This window comes from Hydractinia symbiolongicarpus, chromosome 13 (assembly GCF_029227915.1).
Source record: "Hydractinia symbiolongicarpus strain clone_291-10 chromosome 13, HSymV2.1, whole genome shotgun sequence".
Taxonomy (NCBI): Eukaryota; Metazoa; Cnidaria; class Hydrozoa; order Anthoathecata; family Hydractiniidae; genus Hydractinia; species Hydractinia symbiolongicarpus.
The window spans coordinates 9327291-9349932 of record NC_079887.1 but is presented as its reverse complement, the minus strand read 5'-3'; the positions used below and the strand labels follow the sequence as shown (position 1 = coordinate 9349932).

General features: G+C 33.5%; 3 protein-coding genes and 1 non-coding gene across 4 annotated transcripts; all 4 read right to left on the bottom strand.

Moving 5' to 3' along the window:
- Nucleotides 1–3333: 3333 nt before the first annotated feature.
- Nucleotides 3334–5417, bottom strand: LOC130623614 (zinc metalloproteinase nas-13-like). The gene is made up of 4 exons (XM_057439116.1): nucleotides 5252–5417; nucleotides 4508–4619; nucleotides 3918–4024; nucleotides 3334–3445 (listed from the first exon to the last, which is right to left on the bottom strand). Exons 1-4 carry the CDS (start codon nucleotides 5355–5357, stop codon nucleotides 3357–3359), a joined length of 414 nt encoding a protein of 137 aa, XP_057295099.1. The 5' UTR covers nucleotides 5358–5417; the 3' UTR covers nucleotides 3334–3356.
- Nucleotides 5418–8494: 3077 nt separating this feature from the next.
- On the bottom strand, nucleotides 8495–16663 carry LOC130623612 (uncharacterized). Its single transcript, XM_057439114.1, has 8 exons — nucleotides 14722–16663; nucleotides 13836–13897; nucleotides 13546–13751; nucleotides 12597–12823; nucleotides 11961–12038; nucleotides 11500–11552; nucleotides 10096–10262; nucleotides 8495–9972 (listed from the first exon to the last, which is right to left on the bottom strand). Exons 1-8 carry the CDS (start codon nucleotides 14980–14982, stop codon nucleotides 9704–9706), a joined length of 1323 nt encoding a protein of 440 aa, XP_057295097.1. The 5' UTR covers nucleotides 14983–16663; the 3' UTR covers nucleotides 8495–9703.
- A 141-nt stretch (nucleotides 16664–16804) lies between these two features.
- LOC130623613 (TNF receptor-associated factor 3-like) lies at nucleotides 16805–20810 on the bottom strand. The gene is made up of 3 exons (XM_057439115.1): nucleotides 20625–20810; nucleotides 17948–18039; nucleotides 16805–17821 (listed from the first exon to the last, which is right to left on the bottom strand). Exon 3 carries the CDS (start codon nucleotides 17753–17755, stop codon nucleotides 16952–16954), a length of 804 nt encoding a protein of 267 aa, XP_057295098.1. The 5' UTR covers nucleotides 17756–17821; nucleotides 17948–18039; nucleotides 20625–20810; the 3' UTR covers nucleotides 16805–16951.
- A 1201-nt stretch (nucleotides 20811–22011) lies between these two features.
- Nucleotides 22012–22085, bottom strand: Trnan-guu (transfer RNA asparagine (anticodon GUU)). The gene has a single exon. It is a non-coding gene; the product is annotated as a tRNA-Asn (tRNA).
- Between the last annotated feature and the right edge of the window lie 557 nt (nucleotides 22086–22642).

Here is a 22642-nt window from a genome sequence, read left to right as displayed (position 1 = left end):
TTACAAAGAAAATTCCAGAATTGTGTCGGCTAACAAATTTTTTCTAGCCAAGTTACTATTATGTGTAAAAATTATCGTGTTAAAATAACGTTGTTCGCGCATTAGTCCTTTGAAATTTCATTACATAAAAATAATACAAATCTAATCGAATTTCGTAGTTTTACTTTTAAAACAAAGAGAAATGAAATGTAAAATATTTATATTTATATTTTTATATGCTTCTAAAGCGAAACAATCACAATCCATCACCAATAGATATGAATTGTACTATTATCAATCGCCATATTCTATTTTTTTGACTGTTTCTTTACCGCTCCTAAACCGTTATGTAAAGCGAAAACAGATTGTTGGAAAGTGATTGCATGATCTTGGTAGGGTAGTGTTAAAATTTTTTAAATGTGAAGTCTTTCAACGTGTAACAAGTATCTTAGCATTTACACAAAAAGTACAACAACAAAAAAACATTGCAGCAACGAAATCTAAAATGGAAGATCACCTCTGCGTACTGGTAATCCGTCTAGTTGCAATATCATCACACCTGTTTGGTTTATACTTACTGTATTGTTCTAAATTGACAAAAATTAACCCGAGTCAAAGAATATTTCTGATAAATCTAAGCATATCAGAAATTATGTTGTGTTGTTTTGGCATAATTGAGCATCTAACACATCACTACGAGTATGATCATATTGGGCATCATTTCAAGTTATTTCATTGGTCGGGACTCTGTTCTGCGTTTCTTTGTATCATGATCATTCTCACATTGGACAGATTCTTTGAAAGCTACTTAAGTATTCGATATCCTTTGTACTGGAGTTCGAAACGGGCAAAACATGTCGTTGCTGCGGTATGGTCAATAAGTTTATTGTTTAGCTTGGCAACGCTGATTTATCAACCGACAAATGAAGTATTGGAAAGATTTTGCAGTCTTTATCTGTTTCCTACGCTGGAATTGATTTTCCTTCTTGTTACAATGCTTACTTATGGTTACATTCTAATCAAACTACAAGAACACAACAGTCAGATCGAAGCAACTTCCAATACCTTATTAAGCGCAGAACAATTTCAGCAAAATCAACTGAAAAAAAGAAAGATGAGTTTAACAGTGCATCGTAAAAGACGCATAAAGGGATTGATTTTACCATCAGCAATCATTGTGACTTTTATCTTGTTTATGGTAATTCCTGATCAAATATATTTTTACTGCTATTTGCATAATAAAACTATGGACAAACAATTGACCACAACCTTGGTATATGTGTACTGTACATCGTATATTAGTGACGCATTTATCTATATTTTTTTATCCCATCATGTGAGGAAGACATTGTCAAATAAACTTCGAAGGTTTCAAGTCAAAAGAAAATCCAGATAGGAAATATAACAACAGTGGAAATAGCAGGACAGAACAGTAGGCAGGAAACGGTAGAGTCACTGTTGCACGATAAAAACATACGCTAAAGCTTTTGTTAGCATACAAACCAACACCAAAAACATGTTGTTAATTATTCCACTCGTTTTTGTTCAATAAATTCATAATAAGGACAGAGCGAATTACGAAATTATCCCTGTAGTTAGAAATTCTGGCTAGGATAGTTTTGGCAAAGATTTTGATGAAAAACTTCGTTCTTTTTTCTCAACAGCGCCGTAATAATCGACACATCTATCAAGTTATTGACGTCAAGCAACATCTTTCTTTCACTGTCAGATAATACGCCACTTCCGTGTCTCTGTGACGGGCAAAGTGGATATGTTCATGAAGGGACATTGCTGAAGTCAGTAAAATTTTTAAACCCTTATATCTCATTAAAAGCACATAATCATATATATTTTCTTGATCAGCAGTTTAAGCTCTACACAATAGAGGCAACGTGAAAGCAAGTTCAAAATTTTTTTTTGTGGATGGGTTGCTGACGTCATTAAAATTCAAATAACTCTTCTTTTTCATTTTTATCCTGCCTCAATGGATGTTTCCACGGGCCTTATTGACTAGTTAATGAAATAAAAAATGCAGCATTTCGAAATTAATTCGAGTGAATTTAGGAAAGTGTGAAAGTTATCGGAATAAAACAGCGGTTTTATTCCGACGCCTGCCTGTGCTCGTTCTTATACATGCAGGCGTTTTTAAATTTGAACATTCGTTTTTAACTAAGCAAATATCTAAGGAAGGTGTAATTTGTAATGCTTAAAATAGTCATAAAACTTCTATATAATAAAATAAAATTGCCTTCTTAAATTCTGTCAATTTCAGATTTTTAGATTAATCGAGACAATTGTGTGTTTTCAGAACTCCCACCGGCTCATCCTTGTTTCGTCACGATTCAGATGTTCGAGAGTGAGAGGAGGGCCTTTAAAAAATTTATCACGTTATACGAAGCGAAAGAATAAAGATAAAAAGAAAATAACCTTTTTTTTTCAACATACACTTGCGTGAGAAGAGTTAAAAATCCGAAATACTATGTAATGAACAAAATGTGAAACGGACTATTCAATGCTAAAATTTGGGAGGAAAATCCCACTGGAACTTTCATGCAAAAGTATGGTCAATAAACGCACGCTACAGTATTTAAACGCATGTGAATATCCCTTTTTTCTACCTTGTTACCAGCTAAAATAATCGCTCATTAAAATTCGTTTGAAATCCTGTGAACTACAACCCTAGCACCCTCTGGTTATTCAATTTGTGTTATCTAAGATACACAATGTAGTGAAACAAAAAGACAAGAAAGGAAAACAATCAAACTAACTCTAACCTCCCAGAGTCCCTTGAAAAAACATAAATATGACGCTTACTCATAGATTGGCACATTTTTTAGGCATATGCTAAAAGTACTGTTTAACCTTAGTCAATCCTTCTGATGTGTTTTTCTTCGTATCATGTCATTGTATTTTAATTAGACGCAATCTTTTTAAACTTTAATTAATACCACTGAACTTTTTGAACTTGACCTTGTGAAATCTGGTCTTCAGTTTTGTGATTGTTTTAAAGCTAAAACGCTAGATGATGTCATCTTACTTAGCATTGTTTAAGTTTTTAATTTGTGTTTGTGTTTTTTACATAAGCATATGGCAGCGTGATATGGAGTTTTCTTGCTTTTAACACTTCGTCTATATGCTGAGATAGTAATTGGACCTATAGAGTGTAGTTTTAACTGTCTTAGAGCAGAAAATGATTTTTTACATTGACAGAAACTCTAACTCAGATAGTTGCGATAACACCAAAAGCAATACTTAAATTTGCTTAAAAAAGATAAAGCAGTTTAATTCCGAGCTACAGTTTCAGGCTTTGTCTCCCCCTCTTGAGGACAGTATGGTGACGCACAAAAATTGAAATAGGGTTAAAGGTTTTTCTTTTCTTAACATGTATACATTTTGTTTAATTTTTCAAAATCAGCTTTGCCAAGTGGAGCTGACGATGGCTTTTGTCCAGGATGTTGGTTTAAACCTAAAAAAAATAATGAAGAACAATATAAGTAGGGAAAATGGCACAAATTTTCATTCTTACCAGATTTTTTAGAAAAGAAAAACGATATGCAAGTTTTTTCCAAACTTGTTCTCGTTTTCTTGGCACAGGAAAAAAGTAATTATTTTTTTCATTATCTCAAATTATTTGGGTCACTTGAGCTCTTATAAAAAACTTGGGTTAAATAACACCTCGGATAACTCGAACATACGTTAACTCGACCTATTCTTCGTTCTCCCCCTAAGACTAAATTCTTTCGATGACTCAAACTTTTTAAACTTTCTAATTATAATCTTATTTTAGAATATATCCGGAATAGAATATACCGGGAGCTTCGTTTAACTGAAACACTCGTTCAGTAGAGCTGTTTTCCTCGGTCCATTTGAAGGCTCGAGTTATCCGGAGTTAACTGTATTATATCTCACTGTACCGTAAAACAGATTCGGACACCTACCTAAGGCGTGTCCTACTTCATGCATGACAATATCCTTGCTTCGGTAACAAGGTGGTGACAGATAAATCGGGTTTGTACGCGTCATCATACCAACGTAGGAGTAACATCTAGACATATAATAATTCTTAGAATTCTTGCAGGTGGAGTGCTCTTCTTCCGTGCTCTCCTTTCGTGTTCTCCTTTAGTGTACAACATGCACTTTTAGCGGTCAAACCTTCATCTTAATTAAACAAAACTTACAAGCAAAAAAGATCCAGTTCTAAATTTATGAAGGTTTGACCTTAAAAACGGTATGCGTACATCATAACATAATGGCTGCTTAAAATGTCCTAAAATGTTAGATACAAGTTTAAGCGTTTAATAAGTTTTTTCTAAAACATGAGTTTGTTCTTATGGTCAAACATTGATGTGTCGAGCATATGACGAGCTTCTCAAATCTATGGAGTTACAATAACACGTGTTTACAATTATTTTTGTAAAAAGATATTTAAAAGAAATATATGTATATTAAAAGTATTGATAAGCAGTTCCTGCAATATGTCAGGTAGATACATGTTTGAAAAGAAAACGTAGAGTACAAAAATATCTACCCTCCTCCATGTTTGAATTCAATGAAGTATTTGTCAGCGGCTGTCTTTTGTGTGAATGTAATGCATTTGGTGTTAGCCTCGATTGCTTGCAAAGCTTCGTTGATTGCGTTTACTATTAAAATCATGTTTTATTAGGTTAAGTGCTTTTCCTCTGTTTCTCTAACACAGTTTCTACAATCTCTAATCCAGTGTTTTCCGTTTTAGCGCCTTATCAATAATTTCAACGGGTTCTTATTTTTGTTGTTTAGCGCACGTCATGACTTGCTTTAGCTCTTATGTGCTAACAATAATTAAATGAAACCAGATTCAACGTAGGCTAGCGAAAATGTTTAAAAATTTTTGAACAACAAGACGCTCTAGCTAGCGACATAGATTAGGGAAGCGTTTTAGTTAACACAAAATATAATTTTAGTACAGTTGAAATTATGTAATTCGAATCATCTAGGGATCTCAAAACTTGTGCGGATTACACGATTTTTCGAATTAAGAAAGTTCGAATTTAGGGAGTTTTCTTGCAAATCCTTTACTAGTAAAAAGGACCGAAGAGTCTGTTCGATTTAAATGATTCTTGAATAAGTTCAAATTACATGATTTCAAATGTAATAGTTAGCACTGCAAGCTTCAGATAGTCAATTTTATTTTAATAAAATAATTCAAGAGAAAAATGATTCGACATCTTTTATCTTGCAGCATCGCTTTCAGATTTAACAGAATCAATCGAAAACAGATCTTTGTAACACTTACCAGCCTTAATAGTACTCACGTATGGAACGTTACCATTTGGCCACAATCTCTGACTCAATGCCACACCCACAACCGCGCATAGAACCAAAAAGGTGAAGTTGCTCATGTTGAACGTCGAAGTTTTCAAACAGACAATTAAATAAAAAACATGCTACCTACAATTTATAATTGGCTCTCAAAAGATAGCTGTTTAAAGACACATACGAAAATAATAAGGGGGTAGTAAAAATTTGATTTTAGAAATTTTAGAAATGATATATGGCACGTATAAAAGTAAAGGACACACACAAACAGAAACACACAGCGGATTGCATATTTAAATTAATTTCTTGCATCAACCATCTTATTTTCAGTCCCCCGTCATTAGCATTTTTATTTTAATTGAGATACCAGCTACTTCCACATAATAAAAAGTTGTTGATATTTTTGTTTAAATATTTGCACCCAAAGTATCGTTTTTTAAGTTTAAACAGTGATAAACAAAACAGGTGTGTCAACCCAGCTCTACAAAACACCCACATTGATGCAGACATTCAGGATTAATTAAAAAAAGTAACGAACAATAGCGATTATTTTTTAGTTATTTTCACATTGTCTAAGAGTTGATTTCACGACAGTTGATTAAATTGATTTAAATTAAAAAAAACTTAATTAAAAAAATAGAACAATAGCTGGGACGACTGCACCAAGAGAGTTGTAAGAAAATGACAGTCGTCGTTTTTAAGTACGACGTAAAAAAGTTAAATAGGTCGCCAGTAACCTGTTTTGTACAGAACTTCTACAATGTTATTCGGTTATTTGAAATAAATAGGTATTATCCCATGGTATTATGGGATAATACCTATTAAGATTTCGGATGTTATCCGAAATCTTAATAACTTTTAAGCATATTACAACAAGATAGCTGTACAGCTATGAAGCTGTGGAACCAATGTTATGGCGGAGCTGGGTTTTTTTTGTTACTGAGGATACACAAAGCCTATTTCTAATCATCAACGTATTGCAAACCAATAAAAACTTAAGACTCGCTTGGCTAGCATTTGCAACAGGTGATGCTAGACTAATTATTAAAAATCGTTTTTATTACTTTTCACAAACGCAAAACTGAAATATAATCAAATAGAAAAGTTACATCATTTTTTAAGTAAATAAGGTTTCTAATAAAAGTTAAAAGTTGTACCAGTAATAGCATGTTTTAATAGCACAATATCCCTGTCAATAAAATTTATGTCAATAAAATATATACAGCATCGAGAAAACACTTTAAAGCATGGAAGATAAGAAATTCATTAAAGCAACAAAAGGCTGACTTTGCAATCTAGGTAGCATAACTAATGCTTAAGGATTGTTTTATAAAGGAAAAATTAAACAGGGTGGCTAAGTTGTAGAACCCTCCTGTTTAGTCACTGAGCAGTGAGCTCAATAATAATATGCATATTTTATTTAAACTGGTAGCCGAATTGTAATTTTGTGCCAAGGACGCCTGAAAAAGAATGATAAGAAGATATATCATGGGCGAAAATCTAAAGATATCTGGGATAGTCAACCGTTGTTTTATGGATTGAAGGCTAGTTCAATAGAATACCCTTTGAGACATGGTAGAGCAATTTCAGACTAGTTCCATTGTGATGTGGTGCTGTATATATTTCCAAGATCTTTTGCACAAATCGACAGGCAAAATAAGCATGCGATAAGCCGTAGACCAACCAGCCTATTACAAACTTTAATTTTCAGTGAAGGCATCTTAATTTGATCTTAAAATTAAAATCTAGTTTTTGCATGCAGATTATAATTTACATTATACATCAGTGAAAAAATGCTACTAGATACTTTTTAACCATAACTTGACCTGTCAGGGTGAACTGATAATTAGCCTTTAACTTTAGTTAACCATTACAGGATAATTATACGATACATGCAGTAAAATGAGCCGCTTGTGCGGCTAATTAATTATGCGGTAGAGATCTGATTTGCTTAAATTTCTGTACTTTTCTTCGATATTGATATTCCAATAGTCATCTACCTAGCTCCATAGCATGTTATGCTTCAATAAAAAGCAAGAAAAGAACAAGAAACGACTGTGCGTGAAAGATATTTATTTTTAAACTCATATATACCGGCTAATTAACCGTCTAAATTCAGACTTTGCTTTCATCACAACAAATATGACAGCTGTTACTATACAATTAGCCATATATATATATATAATTAGCAGATTCAATTTATGAATGCTCTTGAAATGACAACGCTGATTTTATGGAAAAGCATTGAAAAGACGCAGTCAGGCGTAAAAAAACATGGAAAAGTCATACATTACAATATCGACATATTAAAGAAAATTGTGGAAATTTAAGCGAAAAAGATCTCCACCGTATTATAGTCGTATAAGCGTGGACTAACTGTCCTGTTACATGCTAATTATCAGTTTTCCCTGAATTTTAACTTTCTTCTTCTATATAGTCTGGCCCATTTTATAATCTGTCGATTTTTCAGATTTTATGCACAAGCGTGGAAATTCCTTCAAAACGTAAACATCGAAGCTCGTTCATACCACTAGGATAAATTATTTTATTCTATTGCTGTGAAGCAAACACAATAAATTATGATGTATGAAAAAAGCATTATAGCTAAAATTTGCAGGATTATTATTACAAAGGCTGTATATGCCTCCCTACTACTTTGTGGCTACCTTTAGGTTGTTAAAAAACAACACAAGAAGTAACAATGGCTAGTCCAAAATGGACTCATACAAAACTAAATGGAAAACTTGAGAGAAAAGCACAAAATAGAGCTAGCTAGCTGTCTGTATGTATTAAATTGCCATCTAACTGACACTGACTACGGTAGCTGGTCTGCCATATACGTTTGTGATAGCCAAAATAATATAAAACATTTTACTAAGATTTACATAGGTGTGATAGTATAGAAAACATACGCAGCATTTACAAGACAAAAAGAGATCTTTTTCAAACCTGAGCATGCAGCTTTTAAAATGGCAGATTAAAATTCAATTTTACTAACCACTTCCGAGATATGCATATCTTCACTTAAATCCCAGAAGATCAGGATTTTGTTCGAGCTTTCAGCCGAACCTAGAAGCTGTGTGTTCCACAGCTAATTAAAGTGATATGCATTTTCTCTGTTCAGTAAGAATTGTTTTTCCTCTGTTCGTGCAAAGAATATGACCGGCACTTAAAGAATATTTTTGTCTTAGGAGCTAATAGATTAAAAATAGAACTAATGTAAATTCGAAGAAATATATTCGAATCTTGTCGTAAAGAGGGAATAATATACACAACAAACGAACAAAAAAAATCAATCACCCATCCGCATAACAAGTAAGATATAGCAATATCTATAGAAATGTCCCAGAGACAGGGTTTTCTTCGTACAGGTCAATCAGTTTCACGATTAATTCATAATAATAAAAAAGTTATGTTGATCATCATTTTTTTTCCTCAAACATGTTGATACCCATAACAAATCGAGTCAAGATGTTTGTCAACAAATGTTGACGGGTAATGTTGCTCAAAAGGTTGCCTTGATTTGCCCCGGCCTTATGTAGGTTTATTTACGTCGCATACTTGTTGAATTATTTAAAAAAGAACTTTTCTGCGATGGGTAAAAAAACACAACGGCCTGCAGTTATCCCGCTCAGCTTAAAAAACCACCCAGCAGCAACATTCTCGACCCCAGAGCTTGCTAAGATAAACCGAGGTTTTGGGGACGAGAATGACACAGCAATTTTATTTTGTGGAATAATTTTCAAGAAAGTTGCAAAATTAATCATACCACCGTTACAAAATTGATTGTGAGCAAAAAAATAAAATTATCACATGTTAATCTAGATTGTTGTTAAAGGGGAACTCCAGTAAAAATCACTTTTTTCTTTTTGTTTTATACGTACTCAGTTATATGTACGAATTTGATATTCCGGTTAATTTTTATACGTTCTTCACTTTTTTGTCAGTAGGACGTACTTATAATTTTGTGATAAACGACAACTCACAGTTAAATATGGTGTGCAAATACGCATGCGCCAAACTATTTAAATGTTACTTCTGATGCGTCAAAATTGACAGGCAAAAATGCAACATGTTTTTAAAATACACGATCTGTTTTCATCTATAACTCGTCATCAGGTTTAAAACCCTACATTTAAACAGATCTTTTATTTCAAGCCTTTTTGCCAATTTGTAAACAAATTTAGGACTAGTTTACTTATAATACGCAAGTTTATCATATTGATATTTTTGCATGTTTTTGACAATCACAAAATTCTTGGCTTGAAATAATCCTGTGGTGCATTGAACATCTTTCAGTTATAAATGCTTTAAAAATGGTCCGTAATATTTATCATTTGCAAGACTTTACTTGGCAAACAAATGTAGCTGAAGTGTTTTCGTATGTTTCATAACATCAGCAACACACAAGTCAAATTTGCTTTTTTTGCTATACTTGCTCAATGTCGTAACCTTCATCTTTTAATGCTTCCCTTACTCGTTCTTCGTGTTCTTCTTTTGCAATACGTTGTGACTCCTTTTTAAAAGAAGACGATGCTGCTTCCATATCAATGTTTTTATTTTTGAACTGCCAAACTTTTAAGTTGAATGCATGCTTTGAACACGTGAGTAACCTCAAAACCAACGAAAGCACAAGGACTGTTGCTGGTCCAATCATAATATACGCCATTATGAAAAAAGATGGCGGAATTGTGCGTTCTATAAAATAAAAAAGGTTTTTTGCAAAAAAAAAATAAGCAGTGACACATTTTCAGCAAATTCCTAGGTAATATTAAAAGTTCTCGAACAGAAAACAATCGACTTTCGAAAGTAACTTTCAACCTGATTTCTCAGCTTCGTCTTCGGTCCAATAGAATATATCCAGCTTGTTTTTTTCTTTCACAAAGCTTTGGTCTCGGTAATTATATAAAAATCCTTTTGGAAAATCAAATGTCCAGTTACTGAATAAAACTGTAAAATTGATGTCGTAAGCATTCTTAAATCTGTTGCTAAAAATAAAATATAGAGTGATTTTAGGGAGAATTTTACACAGAAGAGGATAAATTTTATGCTGACAATAGGCTTCTGTTCATTAAAGGCGTTCTTGAGTGCAGCGTCCACCATTAAGTATCTCGGCATGCAAATGAAAACACTGCTATACAATTTTTAGTATAACTGAAATTGAACATGTTGATAGCCGACGTCACGGCGCTTAGATTCTAGGCACTACTTTAGAGCGATGACGTTTGAACGTCGGGACTCGATATATTCAATTGCAATTACATTAAAGATTGCAGCGTTTTTTTGGTTGAGTTTTTCGTGATCTTTAAAAAAGATTGTTTATGCAACTGGTCTTAACTTCAAAAGCTGGCACAGCCATCGCATCAAGAAAAACATTCTAATGCGCATGCTTAGATACTAAGCGCTTGGTGTTTCAAAATATATTGGATTGGAAGCAGGCTGAAGATTGTTTTGTGACTGTAAATTTAACTTGTCGGGTATTTATGTCTGATAACAAACAAACAACACATGTGTACGACATTTGACAAATCCTTTTATTTAGCTTTAATTTAACTTGTTGTCGGTAAAACTGTACGACACTTGGAAGTAAGGTCATATGAACATTTAGGTGTACAACATCTCACTGGTAGAAAGGCTACCACTCAACATCCTTAAGCAGTTAATGAGCATTTACTTATGATGTCACACTACGCTGACCGATAAGAATTTTAGTGTCTTAACGTCTGGCGTTCATAACTATTTTTTAGAAATAAAAGAAAGTCTTTATTTTTTAAAAAAAACCTCTGCTCATTGTATTTATTTTAATAATATTCTCATGGAAATTGTCGACATCTTTTACAAATTTAAAACTTCAAAATCGGTAATTGGTGTAAAATTGTGTGGAAAAAATTACGAGACTGATTTTAATGGAATATTTAGCTGAATTTAAAAATATATAAAACGCTGATTTGCTTAGCACAGTTATCAGAGGTAGAGAATAAGATATGAACAGACTGCAGTTATTCGTTCAAGGGTCACTTTTCCTGATACTAGTGCTGCACTTTTTAACAACAAATAAGTTATGCAGCATATCACGAAGCAGTTCCGCCAACATCTTAGAGGCGTAGAATAGCCTGAGACAAGGATTAATATAATATTAGTGACAACGGTGATTAGAAAAAAGTTTTCAATCTAGGACATAAAAATATATGAATGTTATATGTCTGAAGATTTTAAGTATCTTACAATCCATATGAGATATTTGAAGTTATTCCAAGTGCCGTTGGTTTCGTATCAAACTGAAAGGGAAAGTTTTTATTTAGTATAAAGATGGTAATTGCAAACGAATGACTTAAATAAACATCACACAAGGCTTAAGATATCGCTTTTGCCAAGAGTGAAATATTTCTACACTTCAAGACTGAAGGGTGACGGTCAACAATTTCAACAGTCAACAACAAAAAACAAAAACATTTTTTTTTATTGTTCTACATAGCAATGATTAAGAGGGAGGACTTATCCTTCTCATAACAAAATGCAGACAAGTTGTGCTATTTCTAATTAAGAATTTTAAGAAAAAAACACTGTACTATACTTATGAACTGATACTATATTCCTTTTCAGCTGCAAATTTATATATGTGACAGCTGTAGCACGACCCGGTTACATGTTACAAACACACAAAATACAACTACCCGATTGCTTACCTGGTACCACTCTTTTTCTCCAACAGGAAGAAATTGATCAATTGGATGTATGTATTTTATTTTATGCCAAGTGTCGTTCTAAACATAGAAGAGTAAAAACTTGATGGCTTAAATACGTTTACTTTTATTGTTAACACGGTATAAGTAGGTTTACTATCAATTCTATGCGTCATTGCTTAATTATATACAAAGTCCTAGGTAATACTGTCCATAAAACAAATACAAAAAACACATGTCAATGTCGACTTGTAGCTTTGTGGTTGAGGATTTGCTTCCAGTGCAGAAGATAGCGGGGGTGCAATTTACAGCCGAGACTGTATAATGAAAATGAAGCCTGATTGCTTAGCGCTTAGCATAATAATATTTGAACACGTCGTCTGTTGTTTAAATTAGACCTTAAACGCGCTAGGATCCCCTTCTCAGGACCCTGTTCTCTTCACCACCAACCTCGTTCACGGGGCATTTTGCCGTGTTGATGAAGTTGATAGCGTCGCCCCACAATAACGGCTCATCTCAGGGGCCATAAGATTCTGGGGACGAGGTTCCTTCAGCGCAACACAGAACTGAAGAGATTATCGTGAGTAAGTAGCTAACTATAACAAACAATTAAGAAGTAATCCAAGTCATTTCCTTTACCTTACAAACTTGCTTGATATGTCTTTCTCTAATAACGCCACATGGATGACCTAAAACTCTGTTAATGTTATTAGTTGCTAAGCATCTCTGTCCATTTGTAGCTTCTGGAATGGCATGTTCTTTCCATAGCCTTAAAAAATGTTCTATAATGTCAACGTAAGGTATCACGCATTTTCCAAATGGATTCAATTTAGCAGACGTCCCTTCATAGTAACACAAGTATTCGTCTAAAAAGCAAGAACAGTAATTTAATTTTGATAAAAAAAAATTTAATTTGCTGATTGAGTTTCTTTTATTGGAAAATTTAAGATGTTCAGAACTTTTCCCTACAATATTTTATCATTAAACCCAATTTCTGTTCACCTTCTGTTATAACAATGATCGAGATGTAACTGCTGAAAAAATGATTTAGTTTTCTTTCTCACAGACCCTAATATCAATGTATCAATGTTGAGTAATCACAAGACATGATAGTTAGCTAATACTTGGTTTTCTTTTAAATCACATGTACGCCTCTCAGGGTTTCGGGGTTTCGGAGTTTCGGGATGTAGTGTGTCTAAAACGGTGATATCGTACGGAATTGTGTATATTATCCTATTGACGTTTGAATGCATACTGGTAAGTCTCACTTTTTTCAATCCTTCGTTAAATTTTTTTGTTTCTTATCATTTTTGTCCTCAAACGACCTGCACGATGTTGCAAAAAAAATCAGGCATTTTTAAAAATGATGACATCATCAAAAGTCATTAACATCATCAATTTTTATGTCATATTTTATTTACCCTATCAAGGGCTATACGCATGCAAATTATCATGTCCGTAACTCTTCCTTTTTAGAAGATAGGAATGGGGAGGAAAAAAAGGTAGGAGAAAGGGGGTGTGTGAGAGGGGTGTTAAATAAATGATTGACTCAGCAGTAGTAATTTTGGGAGATACTATATAATGTTACCTATCTCCCATTCTTTGTCTTCATTAAGTAAGTTTGATTCATTTTGTGATAATTGTTTCCATTCGAGTGACATTGTTACATTGAGTATGTTACCATTCTCTACTGCTTCTGTCAATTTCCCTGGTGTATGGTTTATGCTTTCTACCTGATTATGTCGGTACCAAGATGTAGAAATGTGAACAGGTGTGGCTTTATTGCCATCAAAACTAGACAGTGAAAAACATGATAAACTTAGCTATGTATTAAAGAAGTTTAGTAGTAATGAGATACAATACACATGAATATTTTACTTGAACTCATCTAGAACTTCTACATATGTTATTCGACCATCATTGAACGATGCTTTGAAAGTCTAAAACAGAATATAAAATTAAAGCAACATGGTACCAACAATCCATTGTTATCAGTTTTTTTCTCTTTTGTTATTTCTTTTTCACAATCCAACATTTTCAAAAAATAAATATTTTGATTTATCGGAAAAGTTATAACACTTATTGTATACGAATAGTGTCACTTATGCATTGTCAGCAGTCACATTGTTGATAGACTTAGACTTTTTATTTATTACTTTCATTGATGCTCTGCACATAGGAGATGAACATGTACAAATATTATAAATAAAAGGGATAGCACACATAGCAGTAGTCTCCTTCATTAATATCCGTATTTTGTTCAAAATGGCAGCTGACTCGCTATTTTGTCCTAAATCTGCACAAAGTAGCGATGCCCGGAATATGTTCGAGCGCCATAATATGAGGACCGAAATACCTGCAAAGTCGAACCCGTGGAAAAATCTTAGTCTAGTCTTTTATACACTAATACACGTTGTCTGTATCTATGCAATTTTGTAGTAGTTCTACTGAAGCGAAGTGAGGAACAGCCTAGCCAGCTTGCAAATAGTATTTCTATGATTTTTGTAGCTAAAGTTCTTAACCAGTTTAGTATAAGTTTTTTATCATTAGCAAAAATTATTGTTTTTTTATATGTTATACTTACCAATCCTTATTTTTGGCTATCTAGTTGCACAAAATACCTTTTCAAAAACTGTCTGTGAACCTAAGATGGTAGCTGCGTGTAACGACGGGTGAGTCTCCGTTGATTTCACTTATGGGCTAATGACAAGTAAGTTAAACAATTTCAAAATTTTCTTTAAAAAGACAGAATTAAAGTTTTTACCTGGCCACTTTTATTGGCTGGTGGTGTTTTAGAAGGATAATTGAAATTGCCAGGGATTTTTAACGAGTCTTGTTTCCTCAACAACCTTTTAATTCTTCGATCTCTTTTTGAACCCTCCGTGTTGTACTCGTTGATAGATGATATGACTTTAAAGGGAGTCGAACTATTTGTCGTTCCGTTGACAAAAGTAAATATCTTTTTCTCATACAGAAAATAATTGTCTGCAGCCCCAAAAAGAAATAGGAAAATGCTTACGTACATTTTAATCAAGCTAGAATGTTTCCTGTTTGAGAATTTTGAGTGGATTATCTTTTGAAATGGTAATTATTTAATATTCTTTCTTTGCAGTTTCCGAAATATATAGAGACAGATATATGCGAATGCATCGGCGTAACAAGTGCTTTTTTGTTTAACGAATTTACTATAACGGAGAAGGAATTATTTTCTTTATGTTTATCTTGCGCTATGTAAAATGTAGGTTTCTTTGTAGATTTCGCATTCAGAGTTAGGTCGATGCTGGTCAGTTATTGTCGGTCAGTGTTAGATACTTCTTTAAAATTTAATTTTCTTTCAGTAGTTGGCGGATATTTCACTCATGAATTGTGAGCTTGATTTTAAACTATACTGAAAATGTTTAAGTTGAAGTCGGCATTATTTTTTACAAATAGAATTTTTGATTTCTGCCTGCGATGTTTTAAAATGTGCTTTACAAGTCGCCATTCTGAGTTTACGATGGCTGTTGTGCATTTTCCTCATTTTTCGCAAATATTTTAACTGAACTCGAATTGATATCTAAAAAATTCTTTTTCTTTATTCATTGCACATCAATATTTCTCTATGTTTTTAAAAGAAGTAAAACACAGTTCATTATTTATAGACATATTTATATTTTCTGAATCGAAAACATTAAAAGTTTTAAAGATCTATCCATTCGATCGCAGGTCATCATGTACATATGGTTAATCAAAGTTATGGCTGCTGAAAGCCATAGTTCCTTCCCATGAATCAAATTTGACCTGTAAGACATAAGAGTCCCACAGCTACTCCGCTACCATCTTTGGCTAATAGACAAAAAAACAAAAGGTACTTTTATTGTTGACAATCTCGTTACAAAAGAATTTAGAAATCTTGAGAGACAACAAGTAATTTATCTCATACTCGCAGTATCAACCCTCATCCCACCTACCAAAATCATAGCGAAATTATAGTCACTTTAGAACAGGCGAGGATAGCAACAACTTTGTATGTCCCTTCATGTTTCTTTTAATGAGCAATAATCGTTTCATGGAATACAAATCAAATCTTCCACGACAAAACGAAGAGGTATGAGGCGAATTAACATAATTTTTAGCGGAACTGAAAATATCACGTGATACACAATGTGGGTATTATTGACTCCTTAATCCTTAGCCCGTGTAAAATTCACGAATATTTGTGCGTCGTACAAACTCATATTCGCTATATCGTGCATAAACATTTCGTGACTGCGTAACATTAATTTTTTCACGCTGAATACAGGTATTATTAATTAAGAGAAGTATAAGTAAAGCTAGATAAAAACTGAAGTATTGAGTGGGACTTAAACCAATGACCTCTGTCTTGGCGCTATCGACGGTGTTATTGATTTATTTCTGAATTTTGCTGCTCACAGTATACCTGCTACTTTCTTATCGTATTTCAGCAACTTGATTCTTCTGCTGGTATTTCATTTGCTAAAAAGGATGCCTTTATATTGATAGGAAAGTTGCTTAACAACTTTTTAAAAGAAATCAAACTGTTTAAAAGATTATCCCATATTCGCTTGCAATTGTTTTTATTTTATGCTTCATACTTAAGTTATACGATAAGTACTTATTCGGTTTAAAAACTACAAAAGTTTCATCTACTAGTATAAACAACTATCCAAGGGAAAATCTAACTTTTGAACCCCTTTGCTTTTGATTTGGTATAATACGTTTTTAAAATCTTAGCCAAAAATATAATTCATTGCTTGTATTTAAAAGTACTTAATGAAAGCCGCTTCTTCAGATTTGAGTACAGTTACCTAGAAAAATACGTGTAATGAGTTTAGGAGTTAAAAAAGTTTATCAAAAGTTTTATTATATTAACAACTGAAAAATTCTGTTTATACACACACTATAAAGTTTTTTACAGTTCTGCTTTTATTATGTAGCTGTGACGGTTGTGAATGTAGTAATATTTCAAATAGAATATAACTTTTTATTATAGCTCATAACACTGTAATCTCAATAAAGAACGAATCATCCTTGATGAAGCCGCCATACAATAAGCTCTCTTTACTGGCAAAGCATGGACAACCCGCTGCCACATTCATTTCTTGTTGCGGTTTCAGAAAACTTTCTGAAGTTTCATCGGCATAAAAGCTTTCAGTTATATCATTTAATCTGTTCTGTAAATTGAACAATCGAAAGGTAACCTTTTTCTTCATTGGCCAACTAAGAAGATTATCATATTCTGATTTCATGGCAACAAAAAACACAGACACGTGAGTGCGGTTTCCCATGCCATCGCCATCAAGGTACAACCTGCCACAAAATTTATAGCCGTATTTTTCTGTAAATGCAGGAGCGCTATGCAATGCAGTAACGTTTCCGGCAATTGCTTGTTGAATTCTGTGTTGAACTTTATCAATTTTCCACAAAATTCGCCCGTCGTATGTGACATTCTCAAACAGTTGTTGTTTTAAACTAAGATGATCCATTTTTCTGTTCATGCTTTCAACATCTGAGGCTATCGTAGAAAGGTCTTTCTTTGCTGCTTCGTCATTTACCTTAGGTGTATGAGCCTTTAAATTCTTTTTCGACTTGTCGAATTCTTTCATTTTTTCTAGGACTGCTTTTCTTATTTCTTCATGTTGCAATTTCAGAGTGCGAAGATCATTTTTTATGGTGTCGATTTCATCGTTAACTTTTGCAACATTTGTTTTATTGTTGTTATGCAACTTGTATATTTCCTCATTTTGATTCGATATTTCACGCATGACAGAGTCACGTTCTGTTTGAAATATTGCCATTGTATTGGATAAACAAGTAAAGAAGACCAAAACTTTGTTTAATATGCTGCAGGAACACTCTATTGTCTAAACAGTAAGAAATCTCAATAAAGCAGATACATTTTTGTAGCAATGGTGTCCGCTTTAGACAGTTTCCGCTGTAGCTACTATATTTTAACGGACGATAAAAAAATACAACTATTGTGCACTTACCTTATCTTTGCCGTTTAATTAGTCGTAACTGCAACTTTAAAAGCACAATCGGTCGTTAATAGCTGGTTTAATGTCGCAAATAAGTTGTATTTCTGGAAGAATGAGAAAAATAAAAACAACGATAATCTTCATTTTATTCGACGCGTTTATTCCATTCTGCTGGAATCGCTACTTCTCGTAAAAGGCAGACTATTCGTTAAATAGCTACGCCAAATAAGTAAAGAAAGGGATCTCTAATAATTTTTGAGCAGTACTTTCAAAGTTTCTACAAAGAAAAATCGTAAATCTTATGTTGGGTTTTATAATGTAATTTTTTTTCTCTTGTGTGCTTTTGAGTTCTATCGAATAAACACAACATCTTCCGTTGTTGTGGAAGATGTTCACAACGCCCTTAATATTATCTGAGGCTATATTTTATTAACAATTTTAAAACGTTAAATCTTAAGATATTTCTACGAATTTTTTCCAAGTACCAGCAACATAGCTATGTCTATTTACAACTATCAAAGATACGCTGTAAGTTTTTGATATAACCTCAAACTCTTACCTTCAATAGTAACAAGCTGGACAAAAAATAGTTTTTGATGTGCCGTTTTACATTGTCGAGTATTTGCTTGATTATCTCCTAATCCGAAAGAGTTTTTTCTTTAAATCCCTTTTTTTGTGTTTATTTTATGTTTTTTTATTTTTTTAGCAGGTTTTCCTCAGTTATTTTATGCTTACTTTGCATTTTTTATTTGTAAGCGAATACATTCGAAATTTAAGTTTTCAGAGGCTTATCACTTGAATACTTTTCCGGTAGAAGTTTTGTAGCAGAAATTTATCGACCTCAAACAGTACATATACTGTTATATAGAATATACCGAAGATGAAGAAAACATTTGGCTCTGTTGAACCATATAAATTAGTGGTGCTGAATTTTTTTTCCTCCTTGCTAAACAATCCAACTGCAGGTCCCACGACACATACTCCCCACTTTTTGGCTAAGTGACGAATAATAATTTTTACTATAAATTCACTAGTTTAAAATAAACATATTTGACAGCTGTACAACAGTGAGATATGTATTCAAGTCAAGTCTTCTCCAAAAAAAGAAAATTACTTGGGTATAAAAGGAAACATTAGACACTGAGTTGGATGACGATGTCCTTGCAGACAAGATCTTTAAACCATCAATGGACAAGTTATGTGCCACACGCAGTTCGAAGTATGTATTTCGAAAAGAATATTATTATTATCCTTAATGTTACTTTGGGAGGCTTGTCTTTCAGAATCACTTGCTGCAGAAGTCAAAGCACGTACCATTTGTTGCCAGAGACAAATGACGACTTTTCATTTTTCAGTCTTGGAAAGAGGTTATTCATGATTACAGATAACCTCTCTGCAACATTACAGAAGAAAGATATGTTAGTAGTCAGTAGTAAGAGGTGTACTGAATTGATAGTTAAACAATACATAAGAAGTGTAGTGTAAGTAAACTATACCAGGAGGTTGTTTAGGAGGCCGAAAATCATCCTGTAGACGATTCAAGGCTATCAAGAAAGCGGAGAAGGCCAAATTACCCCATCCTTTTGTGAAGGCCATGAAAGTAACAGTACTACTCATCACCCAACTACAGCAGATGAAAAATACACCGTGCGACTTATTATGACGACAACATCATCACTGCTATCAAAAACCTATTTAATCAACCTAGTTTTGAAACCTATGAGAAATTTGAGGAACTGCTATTTCAAGGTGTTCAAGGAAAAGTCTATGCTTCTGGAATTAAACAGGTTAAAGAATCATATAAGGATGAAGTTGATGTTGATGGCACAGTACTCAAATCCGAAATGCTAATATTTTTAGAAAGGCGGCTTATTCGAAACTTAGCGCACATCTCCAGTTTACTGCTCGTAAATCCCGCAATTAGTACCACTGCAGAGGGTTCCCTTTCAAAGGCTAGAAATATTAAAACCTGGCAAAGATCGATCATGAGAGCAAAACGTTTTTAACAAGATTGACCTGATTACTGTTGGAAACTATTTTTTTGCAAAACACAATGAACGACAACCTGGTCCCAAGGAATTGTGAGGCTTTTTATATTTGCAAAAAGCTTAAAAATCCTAGGGGTGAGGTTGAACGAGCGAGTTTTTAGCACATAATTATCTTACTAACCCAGTTGTAGAAATATAAACTAGACCTTGACCCTTTGGATCGTGTTTATCATTAATGAATTTATCATACTAAAGCAGGCTATATTGTTATTCAAACCTAGGAGGTTATAACCAATATAATGGTTATGAAAACCAGCTTGTACCAGTGTCAGGTTAGCCGTCAAATAAGCGCTAGCAGCTTCGACATCAGGCAACAAACCCTGGAGACAAGGATGGGGAATACCAGCTAAATATGTAATAAATAATATATAATATTTGAAACATATGACTTCTTTTACCTGATCACCAATCATTTTATCACGGAAATAAGAAAAATGACACGAATTACTTTTTTTAATCCATTGCTTTTAAAAGAAGTAGGTTACATCACCATAAGCCCCTACCCCTGCTTCTACCGGATCCAGCGTTTATCTCGAGCACAAAATTCTTTACCGTAGCACGCAAGGGGGGGGGGGTATTTGCGGCAATGACACATCTTAAATTTGAACACATAATGTAATATTTCATTTAATTATACTTACATTGTGTCGTCAGTGGAGCAGGCTTCGGATTCTAAACTCCACTAATGTTTTGTGTTGGATTCCTTTAAACTCCTGAAGTAAAGCTAGACACGAAAAATATAAGCGAATGTTGAATCCACAAAGCTTTATAACACATTCAAGAGATTTTTGCTCTTCTCCGTATTTTTTAATCCGTTTTATAATAAAAAATTATAAAACATACTTTCACCATTGGTAAAACGATTGCAATTGGGTTTTTCCCTTTTTACAGGGTGGTTTCTATACACTCAAGATTTTTTTTTCCTTTTTACTTTTATAATTACTATTAAAAAACAATGTACTATAATTGTAGGAAACTAATAACTCCAGGAAATAACCATAGAAATTGAAAGCATGTGGTCAACAGAAATGTGATATCACGCAGTGAAATTAAAACTGTAGAATAGCAAAGGGGAGAATGGGAATTTACAAATGAACCATACAAAATATGCTTCGACTAAATCTTACATCATTTTTTCCCCGATTTTATATTTCTAAGCAACAACATATTTTACATTTTTGCAATTATTTAAATTATTTAAATATCTATGTAAAGGGAAAGAGCTATAATGCTAGGTTGATCCAACTTAGTTATGCCACTTAACATTTCTTCTACCTTTTTTTGAAAAATATTTCATTTTAATATTTTTCTGCGGAGAGAATACACAGTTCCGCAAAGTATTGTTTTATGATATTTAGATGACACAAACAAAAAAATATAATGGAAGAGAAAAAGAAAGTGTAGTTCGAGCGATTTTAAGTTCATTTGGTAAACTTCTCTTTTTTTTTATGTAGTTTACCATGGTCATTTTATCACCAATCAATGTTTTAATAATTTGTTTTATTTTATCATTGTTTTACTGCAAGAATTATCCATTAAGGAGAAGAAGTACTCAGAAGACCAGTAGAGATTTTCTTAACGGAGAAGACATTGTCTCTATTTCGTTTCTGTTCCGCAGTTTGATCTCTGTCATTTGAGATTTAAATTAGAGAAGGGGTTGGTTCCGCCGTTTGACGTTCGTGGTATATGGTATTAGGGCAGTCTGGGAGGATAACCTCTCAGTTGTCAAATTGCATTATAGGCAAAAAAATGATTCCTTTTCTCAGGAGGAAAATTGTCAGTAAAAAGTACGAAAATGTTTCCTCAACAATAAATATGTATATGTGTCCCCCTTGCAAAAAATGACGCCATCGTAAGCTCGTTCCCAAGGCCTTTTTTGATGGCGTTATGCACTAGATAGATAACGTTGATTTCGTCATAAAAATCGTTATGTCAGTTTATATGAATTATTTTTAATTGAAAAGAATTTTTTTTACATATTTTGAAAAAAAAAGAAAAAAAAATTTGTATAGTTATAAGAAAAAAGTACGCTCCCGGGTGGGCTTGAACCACCAACCTTTCGGTTAACAGCCGAACGCGCTAACCAATTGCGCCACGGAAGCTGAACACACAGCCCACGTTTTTAGTTAAATTAAAAACATCAACCAAACTCCGAATTTTAATGCCATATTTGCTGGAAAAATAAAGCTCGTAATCGCTGCAGCAGAATTTAAAAATTCCAGACATCAAATTCGTTGTAACTCCCCTCAAACGTCATTAGTATGGTTACGTGCAAAGAAGTAATGTCCCATGGACTTTGTTGTCGCAGAACATAACCCAAAACCTGGGGGTAAAATTGTAGTCAGTTGTGAAGAAGCTTATGACGAACGCAAATTTTTTAGACATGGAGAGAACGACTTAGATAAGTCAGCAACCGTGTAACCTACTGAAAGTAGTGCGTGAGTGTATGCGTAGGTGAGTATGGAGTTATATGTGGGACAATATTCGTGTATGGTTTTCGTCGCGTTGTAATGCTTTTCGTCGTGTCGTATCTTTCTTCGTGGCTTGGTTTTCTTTGATTCGTAATAGTTTTCGTCGTGGCGTATTACTCATGTTGGTGTGATCTCATGTTTGTCGTGTCGCATGTCACTTCGTGGGGTATTTCACTTTGAGGCGAAAT

Coding starts and splice junctions, on each gene's coding strand:
- LOC130623612 (XM_057439114.1), bottom strand. CDS start 14,982: ATGTACGTAAGCATTTTCCTATTTCTTTTTGGGGCTGCAGACAATTAT. Junction 12,039..12,596: donor ATATCAAGCAAGTTTGTAAG/GTAAAGGAAATG, acceptor TTCTATGTTTAG/AACGACACTTGGCATAAAAT. Junction 10,263..11,499: donor TCAAATATCTCATATGGATT/GTAAGATACTTA, acceptor TTTTATTTTTAG/CAACAGATTTAAGAATGCTT.
- LOC130623613 (XM_057439115.1), bottom strand. CDS start 17,755: ATGGCAATATTTCAAACAGAACGTGACTCTGTCATGCGTGAAATATCG.
- LOC130623614 (XM_057439116.1), bottom strand. CDS start 5,357: ATGAGCAACTTCACCTTTTTGGTTCTATGCGCGGTTGTGGGTGTGGCA. Junction 4,620..5,251: donor CGTGAGTACTATTAAGGCTG/GTAAGTGTTACA, acceptor TGATTTTAATAG/TAAACGCAATCAACGAAGCT. Junction 3,446..3,917: donor TGAAGTAGGACACGCCTTAG/GTAGGTGTCCGA, acceptor TATTTTTTTTAG/GTTTAAACCAACATCCTGGA.